Genomic DNA, 20374 nt, shown 5'->3' with positions numbered 1-20374 from the left:
CAAGCATGTATATTTTGCTACATCGCAAATAGGTATTTTTCATCTTAAATAAATATATCCCGAACTAATACGTTGTAGTTGATTTCACGCTTGCTATGACCGTGATGACATGTAACCGTTCTTATATGGTGGCCGTTATGGACTTTCTATTAAGCGAATTCATTTTGTGGAGAATGCATCTGTAAAATATAATTTTTGTTCTATAATATCCAGAAAATTCCAGTTAGCACACAAATGCAACATATTTTCACGCGGCATTTTGTGCCACATTTTAAAGAGCCATGTAAAAAATAACCAATATGAAAGGGACATTTATGAGAAATATGAGAAAAGCACGGGACACAAGTATTATGCACAGGTGGTTAGCGTGTGGCTATGATATTATTTAGTGAAAACATCATTTTGAATGATAAATAATCATATTAAAACGAAAAATTAACTTTCCTGAAAAAAAATATTTCACTATCAAATATATATATAACATTATATTTGATAGTGAAATTATTTTTTTTCAGAAAAGTTAATTTTTCGTTATAATATGATTATTTATCATTCAAAATGATGTTTTCACTAAATAATATCATAGCCACACGCTAACCACCTGTGGTATTATGGGTCCTTTTATTATGTGTAACAAATTTAAAACAATAATTAAATACGAATACAATTTTAGGTAGGAAAGGGTTTGTGATAAATTGTCATGAACATACAAACAAATGGATCGTGTCTTATCAAAGATATTACGACAATTTTTAGTAACGAGTAAATTTTCAGCTGACAACTGGCCATTATGATTGATTTAAATATGTGAAAAACTGTAAATAAATGAATACAATTACTGAAATCAATTAATCACAGCGGTTTGTGCTAAGCTAAGAGTACATAATTTCTAAATTTTCTATGTCAACTTAAATCGTATAATATCTACGAAAAATTGCTCCCGCAGATGAGTAGTGCATAATCACATAGTACACCAACGTCGAAACTGCTTGTAAAATGGCGTTGCCTAGTTTTGCTGGTATTATGTATATCCGAAGTGTTTTTTTCCGAGCAGTCGCTCGTTGTCTAAGGAAACAAGCTGAGACTCGCGGTATTCCGATAGGAACGAGAATCGATAGTGAGATGACGCTACTGCGCAATCAGGAAACTACGATAATGAAAACTTAATAACAAGATGATAAAAAGCGAAATCACGGTATTACTATTGGCAAAACGCGAAAGCACGATGATCAAAACGCGACATTACTACTATTATAGCGGAATAAAATACTTCAAATAAAATTATGCTGACATGTTGGTTCGGATCAAAAAAGCTTTTGAGGACCTGTTTTGTCGGTTGAAATAAAAACTGAAAGCTACTATAATGCTGACGCTGTTTATGCCTACGCAGGGACCTATGCAAATGTATAGGTCCCTGGACTATGCCTTAACCGTGTTCCCCTGTAAGTCTTTAAAAGAAAGTGCAAATCGTGGTTCTTAATTTGTTTGACCTTTGTCGTTATGCAATGTTCTAGTTCTATGGATGTGCCGAATGTGTTTGGCATAGAAAAGTGACCATCGTCCAAAATTGGTCATGAGATGATGAGATGATGATTTTAATTTGTTATCTTCAACCTGAAGTTTGCACGTCACGTTGTCACTTTGTTTCGGACTAAAACCACTAAGGTAAAGATAGTAAAGAACCGAATCAAAATTATTGTATGTGTAACTTGTAATGTAAGTGTGTTTTCTAATGAAATGATATTCATACATTAAATAAAGACTACTTCTTAGCGATTACTTAACAAAGCATCAATTTATGGTCATCATATAGGTTTATTTCATGTCATGGCATGGTACATGTATCCTCCATTTCTGTCGCAGATGTTCCTGATCCTCGTGTGCGTAGTAGGAATGGCGGCCGGGTAAGCTCTGTTTGTGTATTAATTGTAAACATTATATCAGCTCCTGGAAAAACGGGGCTTAATGCATGACCGCACAGGCTAATCAGTGACCACACTTTCCAACTTTCTTGATTTTTGCTAAGAAGATTCTTCCTGCACGCGAAAAATAAACAAGTAAAAAGCGGAAAGGGTCATCCCTAATTAGCCTGTGCGGATTGCATAGTCTTACCTAGGACGACACTTTACGCGCTTTTAGCAACGTTTACTGAGAGCGTGACGCATATTCGCAAATGTTTTCAATATTTTGATGTGAAGCAACCGTTTACCATCCATGATTATTAATATAATTATCGTATTTACTCAAGGGAGGTAAATCTTCATCCTTATAAAAACCAATTATTGTATAGTTACGCGCGACACACGTAACAAAGGCCTATTTTGAAGGCTATCAATAAACTTACCTATGTTCTTTTCTGCATGAGAGTTATTTTTCATCTTAAAATATAATTCATACAGGCTTTATTACTTTATAACAATTTGTGTGTTTTTTAAACGGTCTTTTTCCCAACACTGTGAAAAAGTCCCTTAAATACAATAGTTATTAAAATATATTAATAACTACGGGCCATGATCTCTTCACCAACTTCCGGTTCCCGCGCGATGCAGGCAGCAGCTACCGCACGGTGCAGAGCTCAAGCAGTTGGTGGACGCGGGGTTCAGTCGGCTGGATCACGGCCCTCAGGATGGCACCGTCACCGAGAACGAGTGGGACGTCCTCATCACGTACGATGACTTAAACAGTGAGTGTCCGTCTTCATCCTCATCCTGACCGGCATCACCACCACCACCATCGCCTCCGCCACCACTAAATTATCCCCACCGCCACCACCAAAATGGCCACCACCACCAAATCACTACCTTCACCCCCACCACCCCTTCCATAACCACCATCACATCCACCTTAACCATCGCAATCACCGACAATCTTCGGCGCTCGTAGTTCAACAATGAGTTAATCTTGCCACGAATTTCCCCATGCAGACGATTCATGCGTGTCGCTGACGGAATACGAGCACGCGCACCTGACCATGCCGACGACGATGGCGACAACGATGTTCCACCACTTCGATCACGATGCTGACGGCTGTCTGAAGGTTTCCGACATGAGCGCTGAATTTCACCTGGTTGATCATAACGGTAAAAGCGTGATTTACATCTTTTTATAAATTTATAAAATCTTGGAACGGTGTAATACAACAAACAATACCCACGTTTGATTTTGTCAGTATACAAGTAATTAAAATGTACTGTAGTAAATGAAAACTACCCCAAACACAACGCAAAATTATGTCACGATTCAAAGAATTATGTCACGGTCCAATTAACAACGCTTATTCCGCTTGTAAATATCTAAGCATACAATTATGTTACCACAAGTCTATGATTTACACAGCCCCAAATCGCAAGCTGTACTAAGGTAAATATTTATAAGCCATCAATATTTTAGTCTGTTTTTCCTATCTGCTAACAAACGAACGTATTTACATATTTCTAGCATAAACATTTAACACTATGATAAATTTTTTATTTAAATTAAATAATTGAAGAAAAGTACTTCAGGAGCTATATGAACTCGCGCAGCGCACTGACAGTCTCTCTACGTCACTACTTCTCTCCCTACGTCACTACTTCTTTCCCTACGTCACTACTTCTCTCCCTACGTCACTACTTCTCTCCCTACGTCAGTACTTCTCTCCATACGTCACTACTTCAGGTGACAACCACGTGAGCCTGCACGAGTGGGACCAGTACTTCACGCACCTGATCACCAAGCTGTTCGGTCATGGCGCAGGTCATGGTAACTCGGGTCCCGTGGGACGCTAAGGTGGCTGGTCACGTTTTCTCGTCTGAGTCAGATGCTGTCTAATGCGTATGTGAAAATAAATTGTGAAAGAAAAGTTCGTGTTCATGATTGTTTTGTCTATCTTTTCTACATTTGCCAATATCTATCTAACCAGCCAACACTGAAAACGAACTTTGAGAGTGTTTTTTTGAGAATTAAAAAAAACAAGAGGGCCATCAGGCCTTAAGGCGCTCACCTGAAAGCCAAAGGAACTAGACTATTCTGACAAAAATGCAAGCTGATTCATGAAGATTATTTTGGACCAAAAAAGTGACTTTAAACATGTTTTTATTTATATTTGACCTTGTGACCTAGTTTTTGAGCTCATATGACCCAGCTTCAATCTATGGCAAAATTTCATTGGGACAAATGTTCTGACCATGTTTCATGAAGATTTGCCAATAAATGTGGCTAATATAGTGTCAACAAGTTTTCACTAAAGCCATATAAGGACAACTGCTCCCTCCCCCCTGGCGGCCATGTTTTTCAACGAACCATAACCATTTTCAAACTCACTCGAGCTATTGTTAGAACAAATGTTCTGATCAAGTTTCATAAAGATTGGATAATAAATGTGACTTCTAGAGTGTTAACAAGATTTTGTAGTAAATAGACATTTAAGGAAAAATGCCACGCCCCCTTGCGGCCATGTTTTTTAATGGATGTTAACCATTTTTCAACTTAGCCCAGATTATTAGTTCAAATATTCTGACCAAGTTTCATGAGCATTACACCACAAATATGACTTCTAGAGTGTTAACAAGGTTTTACCATACAGTAAAGCCATATACGGAAAACTACCCCGCCCCATGGCGGACATGTTTTTCATTCAACTGGAACCATTTTCGAACACGTCCAAGATATTATTGGGACACATGTGTTGACCAAGTTTCATGAAGATTGGACTAAAAATGTGACTTCTAGAGTGTTAACAAGGTTTTACTATAGCCATATAAGGAAAACTGCCACGCCCCCTGGCGGCCATGTTTTTCAACCAACCGGAACCATTTTCAAACTCGTCCAAGATATTATTGGCACTAATGTTCTGACAAAGTTTCATGAAGATTTGACTAAAAATGTGACTTCTAGAGTGTAAACAAGGTTTTACTATAGCCATATAAGGGAAAATGCCACGCCCCCTGGCGGCCATGTTTTTCAACCAACCGGAACCATTTTCGAACTCGTCCAAGATAATATTGGGACACATGTTCTGACAAAGTTTCATGAAGATCGGACTAAAAATGTGACTTATAGAGTGTTAACAAGGTTTTACAAAAGCCATATAAGGAAAACTGCCCCGCCCCCTGGCAGCCATGTTTTTCAACCAACCGCAACCATTTTCGAACTCGTCCAAGATATTATTGAGACACATGTTCTAACCAAGTTTCATGAAGATTGGAAAATAAATGTGACCTTTAGAGTGTTAACAAGGTAAATGTTGACGACGCACGACGCACAACGCACGACGGACAAAAGGCGATCACAATAGCTCACCATGAGCACGTTGTGCTCAGGTGAGCTAAAAACGCAGTTCATATTTTCAGTCGGGAGAGCACTCGCCCTGTAAGCGAGGTGTCCCGGGTTCGAGTTCCGGACTGGCTGCACACTTTTCACCACATGGCGACAAAAGCAACCGTTTGAGGACATTAGCAGTTTAATTGAATGGACCTTTTTGTTTTGAAATGTGTATAGGATTTCATTTCTTTATTTTAAAGATAATGTCATTCATACATTTTTGGTATTATAATTTCAGTATGCATGTTCTAATCCAAATATATTTGGGAAGAATATGAACTGCGTTTTTGAAAAATTACAGGACTTTAAGTCGGTGGTGAGTCAAGACGTTTGACTAGTGTTTTAGTATGTAGATTTGCACAATGCCCAGTTTCTGCATGCATGTTTATTTATCGTGTTCAACTCTTTTGTGTAAAATGTGCTCTTTAAATGCCATTTGCAACCAGGCATTTATATCCACGCTCATGGCTGTTGTCGTCCAAAAGTAAAGGTTTCTTTCACTTATCCTAGTCATGTTTTACACTTGTCTAATCGGTCAATTACTATAGAAACCCACACATGTATTATGATAGTATTTTATGTCCGCTTTTCGTTGTTGTTCTTTGATAAAACATTATGTTTATGTTATACGTTTTTATCAATAGCACTTTGATTTTGAGCTTCAAAAGGGAATAACTATTTTTAAACTAAATACATGATATATTATGGAGAATATAGGGGTTTTCTGTGTGTGTTGCCCAATAAATTTAAGTAAACTGCACACTCTGGAGAATACAACCGCAACTTTAATAAGGTTGAGCATTTTCAAGTATATTGCACATTATACAGTAGTCCTGTACTTGTCAAGACAAACTGTATGCTGAAAGTTTATTCAAATAAGTCGCGTTCTGAGAAAACTGGGTTTAATGCATGTGCGTTGTGTCGTTCCAGATTAGCCTGTGCAGTCCGCACAGGCTAACCAGGGACGGCACTTTCCGCCTTAACTAGATTTTCGTGTAGAAGAGACTTCCTTTAAACGAAAATTACCATAAAAGCGTTAAGTGTCGCGCCTTATTAGTCTGTGCGAACTGCACAGGCTAATCTGGGACGAAACTTAACGCACATGCATTATGCCAATTTTTCTCAGAACGCGACTCAAATACCGGCACTGTTAGAATATCGACAGTATTTTCCGGAAAGTCTTACCAGCTGACTTAAGGTTAGTTGTGTGTTCTTGATTTGCGCAAAGTATCGATGTTTTGTAAAATATGTTTCAGATTGCCGATACTGTGCAATATGTGCCGGTAATAGATAACATACCATAATTCCAATTTAACATACCTTCTCCTAATATAATACAACCCGGCTACACATGAATGTTAACTAAACATTTAAGAGATATTGATACCACTGATGAGGTGTATGGTTTTTCAACGATACTCTGGTGACTTTCGACGATGACACGGTAACTTTGTCACATTTTTCATCCTTTTAAAGTCGTTGACGCAATTTGCGCTTTCTATACCGTCTCAACACCTCTCAAAAGGTTTGTATCAGTGTGTAAGCAACCGTTTAATAAAGTTCAAATCATTGTAAAAACTAGTGTTAATTCCGTATGTATAAAGTATTTTTCATATGACATGACCTTTCTTTGTAGATAATGTCCAGATAATTAATTCTTTATTTGTGGTTCGAATTAATTAAATAAACAACACAACAAGTGTTAGTAACCATGCTTCGATTGTTGATAAGGTTTGTCCAGTTTAACTTTTTATGACAAGTAGATTGCTGAACATTAAAGCTACATACTCCATCATGCGAATTTAAACTCGGTGAAAGTAGCGAAAACAAACTTTTTATTCAAGACAAGCTTTTTCACCAGGGCTGGTATTCATAAAGCTCCTAAGGCAAATCTTTACATAAGCTGGATTTAAGGGAAAATTTTAAAATTCAATTTTCTATTGAAATTCTAATGATTTCAGTTTTGTAATGCCAAAATACTGTTCTTCTATGCAAAATTTACTTAAATAAACCAATTAAATGAACAAGAGGGCCAAGATAGCACTAGTTCGCTCACCTGAAAGGAGTCGGTTCATTCAATCTTTACCAAATGTCAAACTTGACCTAGATATTGTCCAGACAAGCATCCTGGTCAAGTTTCATCATGATTTCATCTGCGAGTCATGATCAATGTACCTATGAAGTTTCATGATCCTAGGCGTAAGCATACTTGAGTTATCATCCGGAAATCATTTTTCTAATTTGAGTCACCGTGACCTTGACAGCCATTGTGTGAATGTTTTTTGGCACTGTGACCTTGACCTTTGACCTGATAATCAATAGGGGTCATCTGCGAGTCATGATCAATATACCTATGAAGTTTCATGAACCTAGGCATAAGTGTTCTTGAGTTATCATCCAGAAACCATTTTACTATTTCAGGTCACCGTGACCTTGACCTTTGACCTAGTGACCTGAAAATCAATAGGGGTCATCTGCAAGTAATGATCATTGTACCTATGAAGTTTCATGATCCTAGGCATAAGCGTTCTTAAGTTATCATCCAGAAACCATTTTACTATTTCAGGTCACCGTGACCTTGACCTTTGACCTAGTGACCTGAAAATCAAAAGGGGTCATCTTCGAGTCATGATCAATGTACCTATGAAGTTTCATGACCCTAGGCATAAGCCTTCTTGAGTTATTATCTGGAAACCATTTTACTATTTCGGGTCACTGTGACCTTGTACTTTGACCTAGTGACCTGAAAATCAATCGGGGTCTTCTGCGAGTCATGATCATTGTACCTATGAAGTTTCATGATCCTAGGCCTAAGCGTTCTTGAGTTATCATCTGGAAACCATTTTACTATTTCGGGTCATCGTGACCTTGACCTTTGACCTAGTGACCTGAAAATCAATGGGGGTTATCTGCAAGTCATGATCAATGTATCTATGAAGTTTCATGATCCTAGGCATAAGCGTTCTTGAGTTATCATCCGGAAACCATTTTACTGCTTTGGGTCACCATGACCTTGACCTTTGACCTTGTGACCTTAAAATCAATAGGGGTCATCTGCGAGTCATGATCAATGTACCTATGAAGTTTTATGATCCTAGGCATAAGCCTTCTTGAGTTATCATCCGGAAACCATTTTACTATTTCGGGTCGTGACCTTGACCTTTGACCTAGTGACCTGAAAATCAATAGGGGTCATCTGCGAGTCATGATCAATGTACCTATGAAGTTTCATGATCCTTGGCATAAGCGCTCTTGAGTTACCACCAGAAACCATCTGGTGGACGGACAGACCAATGAGCAAAACAATATACCCCCTCTTCTTCCAAAGGGGGGGGGGCATAATGAGAAAACTGCCCCCCTCCCAGCAGCCATGTTATTCAACTGATCAGAACCATTTTCGAACTCAACTCTTGTATCAAGGAAACAATTGTTTGGAGCAAATTTTATAAAAATTGGGCCAAAAATGTGACTTCTACTGTGTTCACATGTTTTCACTATAAACATATAGAGAAAAATGCCCCGCCCACTGGCGGCCATGTTTTTTCACTGATCTCGACCATTTTCAAACTCGTCCGAGACATCAATTGAACCAATGTTTTGACCAACTTTCATGATGATTGGGCAAAAATTGTGACTTCTAGAGTGTTTACAAGATTTCTCTATAGCCAAATAAGGAAAACTGCCCCGCCAACTGGCGGCCATGTTTTTCAACGGATCGGAACCACTTTTGAACTCAACCAAGATATCAATAAGACAAACATTTTGACAAAGTGACATGAAGATTGGGCATGAAATGTGACTTCTACAGTGTTTACAAGTTTTTTCTTTTTTTTTGACCTAGTGACCTAGTTTTTGACCCGGCACCACCCAGTTTCGAACTCGGCTGAGATTTCATTGGGACAAAGCTTCTGACCAAGTTTCATGAAGATGGGACAAGAAATGTGGCCTCTAGAGTGTTTACAAGCAAATGTTAACGGACGGACGGACGGACGGACATAAGACGGACAAAGACCGGTCACAAAAGCTCACCTGAGCAATCAGGTGAGCTAAAAATGACACCAAAATTAAAGAGCAAAAGACTTTTGAATTTTTAATTATTTAAGGAAATTTCTTAAGTTAACCCTTTATGAATACCAGCCCAGGCTTGAACCTTTTGGACCTTAAGCGCACCCATGACCTTGGATCTTTGTGATAGCATCTCCACATTGCCTTGATGAGAGGAACATCTTTTGGGATAATCGTAATGCATGTGCGTAAAGTGTCATCCCAGATTAGCCTGTGCAGTCCGCACAGGCTAATCAGGGACAACACTTTCCGCTTTTATGACATTTTTCGGTTAAATGAAGTCTCTTCTTAGCAAAAATCAGATTAAGGCGGAAAGTGTCGTCCCTGATTAGCCTGTGCGGACTGCACAGGCTAATCTGGGACGACACTTTAGGCACAGGTAAAACGTATAGAACGGACATACACATACAGGCACAAAACAATGTATCTTCAAGTCAAGTATGATCATAAGTTCGTATATTTAAGAAACCGGACATGGTTCAGATATGCACAAGTTTTGGGCCAAGCTCTATGAATGAGAACACATGACATCGTGCTGTCATACAAACAGACACGACAATCACAGCTAAACACCTTATATTCAAGGGCGGCCTTGATTTTGAGCTGGCATTTAAGGCCCATACCTGCTGAACATTTTCTCATTGATCTACAATTTTGAACAGTATTAAAGCTGTGCATATAGCATAGTATGTGCATAAAGCATTAGGTATATGATTAGGACATAGAAAAACAAGATGCGTTTGTGAAACACAATGTCCCCCTATATGACGTTTGACTTTGAAGGATGACCTTGAACTTGTGAAGGATGACCTTGACCTTGACCTTTCACCACTCAAAATGTGCAGCTCCATGAGATACACATGCATGCCAAATATCAAGTTGCTATATTCAATATTGAAAAAGTATTAATAAAATAGGCGATTTGGGCCACATATATTTGACCTCTGACCTTAAAGGATGACCTTGACCTTTCACCACTCAAAATGTGCAGCTTCATGAGATGCATGTGCATGCCAAATATCAAGTTGCTATCTTCAATATTGCAAAAGTATTCATAAAATAAGCGATTTGGCCACATATATTTGACCTCTGACCTTGAAGGATGACCTTGACCTTCACCTTTCACCACTCAAAATGTGCAGCTCCATGAGATACACATGCATGCCAAATGTCAAGTTGCTATCTTCAATATTGCAAAAGTATTCATAAAATGAGCGATTTTGGCCACATATATTTTACCTCTGATCTTGAAGGATGACCTTGACCTTGACCTTTCACCACTCAAAAGTGCAGCTTCATAAGATACACATGCATGCCAAATATGAAGTTGCTATCTTCAATATAGCAAAAGTTATTGCAAAATGTTAAAGTTGGCGCAAACAGACAGACCAACAGACAGACCAACAGACAGACCAACAGACAGGGCAAAAACAATATGTCCCCCACTACTATAGTGGGGGACATAATTACACCGCAATAAAATCATGTTACCAGTAGTACCACTTGAAGGTTATATATTCAAGGGTGACTCAAACCTTGTGAAGATTGTCTCACAAGTACCACACAAATCATTCAAAATATATGTGAAGCAGATACGATAATGGAGGCTCAAATATTTCGATGTTAAAGGGATCTTTTCACGCTTTGGTAAATTGACAAAATTGAAAAAAGTTCTTTCAGATTCGCAAATTTTCGTTCTAGTTATGATATTTGTGAGGAAACAGTAATACTGAACATTTACCATGGTCTAATATAGCCATTATATGCATCTTTTGACGATTTTAAAACCTAAAAATTATAAAGCGTTGCAACGCGAAACGATTGAATAATTTGGAGAGTTCTGTTTTTGTCGTTAAATTTTGTGAAACTACGAAGATTGCTTATATAAGGTATAAAATACGTCAAGTATGTGTACTCGGCGGAATAGCTCAGTAGGCTAAAGCGTTTTTTACTTCAGGACTCTGGCAGGACTCCAGGGGTCACTGGTTCGAAACCTGCTCCGGGCAATGTTCTTTTCCTTTTTTTAATTTTATTCTTGATTTTTTACTGGAGCTTTTACGATCCAATGTTTACATTTATCAATATAAAGCATTTAATGAATAAGTTAAAAAAATGCCAAAATCTGTGAAAAGGCCCCTTTAAAGACAGATTCATTAACAGAGAGACCTCTGAGACTGTTTTTATTCAGTTGAACTTTTTAAAATAATTGACCTCATTTGAAACGTTGGTTAGTTGTCAGTATTGATTTATTGAAATACTTTAATAAGCCAAGATCTAAAAGTAGGTCAATGTCAAGGTCAAAAAGGGGTCATGTGACGTGTTTGTGATCATCATTGAATTGTTACATTGTTTTAGAAAGTACTGATTCTAAGAGAACGGTCCATTGGATTAAATAAAACTTCGATCTACCATTTGTCTAGGGCCATAGGTAAATCAATCAAAATAAGTTCATGTTCTACTAGTGTGTTGGTGTTGATAGTGTTAATAAATAAAATACATACACAAGGAGATATCAAAGCTTTGTAGCAAGAGGACTTGATATTTATAAAACAACAATAAACATAATTGTGGGTTGACCAAATATTTTGACCTTCCAAATAAGTCTTAGTCCAAATGCAGGACAAAGTCAAGGTCAATGTAAGGTCAGGTGATGCTGGTAGATGGTGTTAAAAGATATCATCTATGTGAGTATTAAAGCTTTGAAGCAAGATGTTTTGATGTTTGACGAGACATAATTTTGGGTAAACCAAGAATTTGGACCTTCTAGCTTAATATGTGTCAAACAAATGTTACAATTTGTAAATGTAAATGTCAAATTCCAAATGCGATCAGCTGATGCAAGTGTGTTGATAGTATTCAACGAGATCACCCATGAAAGTATTTAAGATTTGTAGCAAGCAGTATTGATTTTGAAGAAACACATAATTTTTAGAATCTGATTTCTGCCCATTTGATCAAACCTTGCAAATGGAATTTTTTATGATTTTGTATTTACAAAATAGTATTTTTTATTATTGACAAATGGGCTATGAACATTTTTTATTTTCAAGTTCAAGTCAAAACATGCTGTATGATAAAGAGTTTATTCAAATAATGAAAATATTGGACATTTTAAGTAAAATTACAGCAACATGTAATGAACAGGCCAAAGTACTCCTTACTTTGCAAAAAGTAGAATTAATGCTTAAAGCATTACACAATTATTAAGATCAGAAGGAAGTTATAAACAGGACAGGACAGGTATAACACTATACAATACAATGACTTAAGAAATGTGATTCTATGTGGTTAAAATGTGTGTATTAAAGCAATCAAAGGTGCTGTTAACGTGGCAATTTTTTTTAAAGGCAAAAACATTTTTGTTGCTGTATTAATTAAAAGCTTTGAAATAAGTTCTGCACATTACCTTTGTGTTCTTGTACATCTAATTTTAGTTCTTACATAGGCAATCCAAAAACTACTTAATTGTAACAAAATGAACATTTCAAAGAAAACGTGTTAAAACATACAAAAAAGAAAATATAAAAAGAAAATGATTTTTTTATAATCAGACTGATTTACAACATGTGAATACAAATACAGGGAATATAAAATACGGAACAACATGCAAACATGTACGGCAACAAACAATTAACAAAATAACGTTTTAACAGCCAAAGGTTAAGAGAGTATAATAGTTCTAGATTATTGAACAGTTCTAAGTAAGTCAACATTGTTTCTGAGTGCCCAAGTGTTTTTCCATGTATTTCAATCTTAAAACTTCTCTAAAAAGAGCATCAAAACTAAATTAACCAAGGAAAAAAATAATGCGTGAAAAGTAAATGAAAATTTTCATCACATAACTGAAACAATTTTAAGTGTATTTACATCACATTTCTATAATACATTTTAAAAATATTAAAAAAAAAACAACACCCATATGTTGTGTTCTCATAAAAGACAATTTTACCAATTTGTTTATTTTATTGCAAAGGTTCAAACACAATTGTTTGAGGTTTCAGAAAATATTAAAATCACCAAGGATATATGCTATATGTAACAAAATAGATTTTCCATATTTTAAGCATGTAATCAAAAATTAATAAACCATGTGACAACAAAAATATCTTAATTTATTAAAAATTAGATTATATGTTTTCTTAGTCTAATTCAGTTTGTACTCCCCAGTATATATATACAAAGAGATCATAAAAATGACTCCATTTCAGCATATATAACAAATTAAAAGTACTGGAAAACATTCAACAATCGGGGGCCATCCTTAAATTGTGTAAAGTTTTAAAGCTTGTATTATCATGTCCATAAATAAGTGTGTGTGTTGTTTTTTTCAAATTCAAAACTTCAGAAATGTTCATCTTAACACATGAAAACATGAACAAGGTTGAAAAGCAACAATAAAATCAAATGAAATACATGAATTATATGTAATAAAGTTTAATATGAAAAAGAAGACTTTATTAAATGGCAATCATGAATGTCACATACAAATATACACTGTTGCACAGGTCTCTAGATAATAAAATTGTGACTGTTCAGTGTCACTATATACACAAAGTTATGCAAGGGCAATCTCAAACCACTTAGGTTACACCACATCTTACCACCCTGCCTATCTCCTGTCGACCAATCAAACCTCGCCTACTTGAAGATCTGGTCCTTAATGACCTGTTCCAGGTTGCTGAAGCCATAGGTCTTCACATACGTGAACTGGATTTCTGTAAGTGATATTGAACATTGCAAAGAAAGCTGGAATCATATGAGACTTGTTCTCGAAAAACTTGGCCTTAAACATGTGAGTAAAGTGTCAGATCTCAGATCAGCCTGTGCAGTCCACACAGGCTACCGGTAATCAAGGACAACACTACACACTTTTGGAATTTTTCTTTACAAGGAAGTATCTAAATAAATGAAGTTAAGGGGGAAAGTTTCGTCCCTGACACGCTGGTGCAGACTGCACAGTTTGGATCCAAATGAGACGCCACAGAACGTGGCGTCTCATCAGGATCCAAACTGTTTGCTATTCTGATAGTATTCTTTGAAAAAAATCGAAAAAATGCTATTTTTAGAAATTTAGCAAACAACATTTCAGCAGACAACAAATTTCCCAGCATGCAAAGGGTTAAGCTCAGTTTTTCTAGACCTAGGCTCATATTAATAGAGTCTTTGCAGGTCTAAGACAAGTTGGATTTGAATAATACCTATCTTAATTACTGGTATGTGTAAATCTTTAAGTCACTATTATTTTTTTAATTATCAACTGCCTGTTTACACAATGCACATGTATTATGGCAAATATGTACAAGATAAGTATTGATGCAAAGCATCAAAGGGCGTCGGGAATTTCAGTGTAAAAGGCACTCAATGAAGTTACATGGAACGATTTTTTTTCTACTGTAAATATTAATATATTGGCCGATTATTTTAAACAAAATAGAAAACAATACTGGTATAACCATTATCTACGATTTTGTGTTTTTACCCCCAAATAACCAGTATTTATGATGTTGTGTTATAACCCCCAAATAACCATAATCTATGATTTTGTGTTGTAACCCCCAAATATTTCATAGTTCATTTTATTAACACTGGTTTCCTTTTTTTTTACTGGTATCTGTGGGCAGTTTTCATTAATGGAACAGAACTGCACAGTGTAGGTTTTAAAAAATCTGCTTCATCTTGTAAGCGTAATTTCATATTTTTCTCAACTTCAAGGGGAGATGATTCTGAACATATTCTTACGTTGCTCATTTACGATAGGGGTTGAGTACTTATTGATATGAACACACTGTAAAAGTTTTAAAACAAATTGAATGAAAACTGTAAATTATATAAAGAAGTTGCATTTCACAATACTTTGAAATTCAGTAAAAGATCATAATAGATTTATTGCTCCGAAATTCATCATTTTCAATAGGGTTCGAGTAATACTGATATAAAAACACTTAACAAGTTTGGAAAGATTCAGACAAGAGTTGTTAAATCTTTTAAACAAGTATAAATTGTTTATTTTGTCAACTTTAATAGAAACAAGGGACAAAATTGTCACAAAACCAGGTTTTCATTGTGAAAAAAAATCTGATAAAGGGAGACAACTCAAACTGAACTTTTGAAATGAACAAACAAAATTAACCCCCTTTGTAAGTTTGTTTTAAAATAAATCTATTTTTAGTCGTGGCGACCTTGACATTGGAAATATTGACGTGATTCTTTCGCGCGACACACCGTCTAATGATGGTTAACAAATGTGCCAAATGATTTTAAAATCTCACAATGAACGACAAAGTTATGGCCCGGACAAGCTTGTTCCGCCCGCTGCCAGCCAGCCAGCCAGCCCGCCCGCATTCGCCAATCTAATAACCATTTTTTTCCTTCGGAAAACCTGGTTAAAAATTCTGGCCTTATTGTCCCGATGTTTCACATTTTAAATGAGAAAAAATGCTAATTGATATGAAGACACTGTAAGTTTGGAAAGAATCTGATGAAAAATGTTGACATAATCACCTTTACCAAGCAGTTTTTCACTTTTATTTTTAAATTCAAAGAAACATAATTCTGGACTTATGGTCCAATATTGCTCATATAGAGTTTGGGTTGGGTCCTCATTGATAAAAAAACCTGTGAACAATCGGAAGAAATTTTTTGACTTTGAACAAGGATTTCAAAATTTCTCAACTTCTAAGGAAGATAACTATGGACGTAATGGTCGAATAATGCTTAAGGGCCCATACCACCTGGATAGTAATATGTGTCGCGCTTCGCGCTCTGTATGTGGTTCTTTAAAAATTAACTCAGAGGAGTGCTTGACTCTAGGAAAACGGGTTGCTAGGACACAGCTCCTCCTTGATAAGCGGCTGCTTCCTTTATCGCAACTCATTGTTACAATCAACAATACATGTCGCGCTTCGCACTCTATATGTGGTAGGGATAGGCCTAGGATAGACAACGATACAAATTCATGGATAATAGATGTGTTGTTTGCATTTATTTGTTAATATAAAAACACCTGTATTTTTTATAAGATATTTAAGTGATGTAAGAAATTTTAATTAACGTTGTCACCACGTTGCATCAATTAATTTTAATATAAATGTCCAATTTTAGTAAATGGATTTTAAAATGTCTCCATAAAATAAAGCTTTATTATATTTATTAACCTGACTGAAAACAAGATGTGTTTGTAAAACACAATGTCCCCCTATATGATGTTTGACCTTGAAGGATGACCTTGACCTTGTGAAGGATGACCTTGACCTTTCACCACTCAAAATGTGCAGCTCCATGAGATACACATGCATGCCAAATATCAAGTTGCTATCTTCAATATTGCAAAAGTATTTATAAAATAAGCGATTTGGGCCACATATATTTGACCTCTGACCTTGAAGGATGACCTTGACCTTTCACCACTCAAAATGTGCAGTTCCATGAGATGCACATGTATGCCAAATATCAAGTTGCTATCTTCAATATTGCAAAAGTATTTATAAAATAAGCGATTTGGGCCACATATATTTGACCTCTGACCTTGAAGGATGACCTTGACCTTTCACCACTCAAAATGTGCAGCTCCATGAGATACACATGCATGCCAAATATCAAGTTGCTATCTTCAATATTGCAAAAGTATTCATAAAATGAGCGATTTTGGCCACATATATTTGACCTCTGACCTTGAAGGATGACCTTGACAATGACCTTTCACCACTCAAAATGTGCAGCTTCATGAGATACACATGCATGCCAAATATGAAGTTGCTGTCTTCAATATAGCAAAAGTTATTGCAAAATGTTAAAGTTGACGCAAACAGACCAACAGACAGGGCAATATATTGTGATTATGTTTTGTTTTTATATCAAACATCATTTGTTTTTATACAAAACCAGAAAGCTTCGCGTATTTGCCCAGTCCCTGTGATCTTTCCCCTGTGATCAGTTGTGGATCAGTTATTAATTAAAACAATTATCTTTGCATTAGTGGCAATAAATGTTGTAATAAATGTAATAGGCACAAATGCAGTTTTTATTTACACTAATTTACACAAAAAATCACAACTATGCAAGATATTCTTAAAACAAAAATATATAAATTGATCCGTAAAATATCTTCTCCTCCCATAAGCGAAAAAAAAATGAATTACATACTAGTCGCCGCCCTCCAGGGCGATGTCAACTATAGGAGCGAACAGTGCTGCATGAATGACCCCAGTCATGACACTATTGATTGAATATTGGGAGTGGTCTTGCTACACAGAGTTGGCTTTATTATACTACCATAACTTGAAAAATAGAATATTTGAATATGAATTTTGGATTCGAATATTTGGCCGATTTTCTAATATTCGGATATTGGGTCCCATCCCTAAAAATTTCAAAGGGCTATAACTCTGTGAACAAGAGTACCGCATATCGGGTGCCAACGCTCGGCTGCGAAAGCGTCAGATTTTTTTTTTTTTTAGAGGTCACGATGACCTTGACCTTTGACCTGGTGACCCAAAATTGGGTGTGGCGTGTAGAACTCATCAAGGTGCATCTACTTATGAAGTTTCAAAGTTGTAGTTGGAAGCACTTTGATTTTAGAGCCAATGTTAAGGTTTTAGCAACACCTTCGGCGGACCGCGGACGACGAGCTGGCTATGACAATACCTCGGGTTTTTCCGAAAACAGCCAAGCTAAAAATGGGTGTGGCGTGTAGAAATGAGGAAGGTGAATGTACATATGAAGTTTAAAAGTTGTAGGTGGAAGCACTTTTATTGTAGAGGCAATGTTAAAGTTTTATGTTAGAGGTCACAGCGACTTTGACCTTTGACCTTGTGACCCAAAAATGGGTGTGGCGTGTAGAACTCACCAAGGTGCATGTACATGTGAAGTTTAAAAGTTGTAGGTGGAAGCATTTTGATTTGAGAGCGAATGTAAAGGTTTATGTTAAAGTTTTATATTAGAGGCCACAGTGACCTTGACCTTTGACCTAGTGATCCAAAAATGGGTGTGGCATGTAGAACTCATCAAGGTGCATCTACATATGAAGTTTCAAAGTTATAGGTGGAAGCACTTTGATTTAAGAGCCTATGTTAAAGTTTTATATTAGAGGTCACAGTGACCTTGACCTTTACCTAGTGACCCAAAAATGGGTGTGGCGTGTAGAACTCATCAAGGTGCATCTACATATGAAGTTTCAAAGTTGTAGGTGGAAGCACTTTGATTTTAGAGCCAATGTAAAGGTTTTAGCACGACGACTACGGCGGAAGGCTGACGTCGGACGGCGAGCTGGCTATGACAATACCTTGGGTTTTCTCCGAAAACAGCCGAGCTAAAAATCATCCGACCAGAACCCGCTGATAATATGCACATCTCCTCTTGGTCGTGAAGCTTCCCATAAACTTTCATTGAATTCCGGTCATTAGTTGCTGAGAAATAGCCCGGACAAAAATTGTGCATGGGCGGACACACGGACGGACAGACGAAGCAGCGACTATATGCTCCCCCCAAAATAAATTTTGGGGTGCATAACAACCAATATACCAAGAATGGGTGTGGGCTGTCGCTTCTCAAGCCTGTAGACGTCAAGACCGATGCACTCGGCAGCAATGGCGGGCCCAGCAAACTTGGCGTCCGCCATCTTGGGCAGCACCACCTGATACTCCTGGCGCACCACGCTGAGACGTGGCGTGTAGTAGCCCGACTGAAATTTGTGACATAAGACAGGTGTCTGATTGAAATTTAAAGGGTATATTCCAATTTATGTTCTTTTGTTGCATCTGTTAAGAGAAAGAAAAACAAGATGTGTTTGTGAAACACTATGTCCCCCCATATATTTGACCTTTGACCTTAACCTTTCACCAATCAAAATGTGCAGCTCCATCAAGATAAACATTTTGACCAAATTTCATCAAGATTGGATGCAAACTGTGACCTCTACTGTCTACACAAACAAATTGTTGACGGACGGACGCACGGACACACGCAGGCACGCACAACGGACGCCGGACATCACACGATCACATAAGCTCACCATGTCACTTCATGACAGGTGACCTAAAAATATGTGTCGGAGATAAACATGAACAGTTGTGGTTAAAATCCCATAGAAACAAGGGCTGTTTGTAAAACATGCATGCCCCCCTATATGGGCTATAAGTTGTAGTAGCAGCCATTGTGTGAATACGTTTTTTGTCACTGTGAATGGTGGTGGTGGTGGTGGTGGTGGTGGTGGTGGTGGTGGTGTAGTAGTAGTAGTAGTAGTAGTAGTAGTAGTAGTAGTAGTAGTAATAGTAGTTGTAGTAGTAGTAGTAGTAGTAGTAGTAGTAGTAGTAGTAGTAGTAGTAGTAGTAGAAGTAGTAGTAGTAGTAGTAGAAGTACAGGTAGTAGTAGTAGTAGTAGTAGTAGTAGAAGTAGTAGTAGTAGTAGTAGTAGTAGTAGTAGTAGTAGTAGTGGTAGTAGTAGTAGTAGTAGTAGTAGTAGGGTAAAAGTAGTAGCAGTAGTGGCAGCAGTAGTAGAAGTAGTAATAGTAGACCTGGTGGTGGTGGGTGGTGGTGGGTGGTGGGTGGTGGTGGTGGTGGGTGGTGGTGGGTGGTGGGTGGTGGTGGTGGTAGTACTAGTAGTAGTAGTACTAGTAGTAGTAGTTGAAGTAGTAGTAGTAGTAGTAGTAGTAGTAGTAGTAGTAGTAGTAGTAGTAGTAGAAGTAGTAGCAGTAGTAGTAGTAGTAGTAGTGGTAGTAGTAGTAAAAGTAGTAGTAGTAGTAGAAGTAGTAGTAGAAGTAGTAGTAGTAGTAGTAGTAGTAGTAGTAGTAGTAGTAGTAGTAGTAGCAGTAGCAGTAGCAGTAGCAGAAGCAGTAGCAGCATTACAAGACCAATACTTAAGAATGATCAAATGGGAAAAGGTAACCTAGCACTGGCAGTAAATATGGGGCTCATTTACAGGTCAGATTTGGAATCTCTGCTGTAAAATGAGATTTTGAATGAATTAAAGGGAGGCAAATCTGTAATAAAAAGAACATGCATAAACCGTAGTT

At 37.1% G+C, this 20374-nt stretch overlaps 2 protein-coding genes across 2 annotated transcripts in view; one reads left to right on the top strand and one right to left on the bottom strand.

Moving 5' to 3' along the window:
• Nucleotides 1–1548: 1548 nt before the first annotated feature.
• On the top strand, nucleotides 1549–3841 carry LOC127834732 (uncharacterized). The gene is made up of 5 exons (XM_052360764.1): nucleotides 1549–1665; nucleotides 1864–1904; nucleotides 2550–2683; nucleotides 2925–3080; nucleotides 3658–3841. Exons 2-5 carry the CDS (start codon nucleotides 1864–1866, stop codon nucleotides 3765–3767), a joined length of 441 nt encoding a protein of 146 aa, XP_052216724.1. The 5' UTR covers nucleotides 1549–1665; the 3' UTR covers nucleotides 3768–3841.
• Nucleotides 3842–12433: 8592 nt separating this feature from the next.
• LOC127834729 (integral membrane protein 2C-like) overlaps nucleotides 12434–20374 on the bottom strand; it is a 50372-nt gene continuing 42431 nt past the window's right edge. Inside the window, exons 5-6 of the mRNA XM_052360759.1 lie at nucleotides 18886–19045; nucleotides 12434–14081 (exon numbers count right to left, since the gene is read on the bottom strand). Coding sequence (XP_052216719.1) covers nucleotides 14005–14081; nucleotides 18886–19045 — 237 coding nt within the window. The 3' untranslated portion in view covers nucleotides 12434–14004. The remainder of the gene's footprint in view (nucleotides 14082–18885; nucleotides 19046–20374) is intronic.

This window comes from Dreissena polymorpha, chromosome 6 (assembly GCF_020536995.1).
Source record: "Dreissena polymorpha isolate Duluth1 chromosome 6, UMN_Dpol_1.0, whole genome shotgun sequence".
Taxonomy (NCBI): Eukaryota; Metazoa; Mollusca; class Bivalvia; order Myida; family Dreissenidae; genus Dreissena; species Dreissena polymorpha.
The sequence above is the reverse complement of the archived record's forward strand: the minus strand, read 5'-3'. Positions and strand labels throughout refer to the sequence as shown.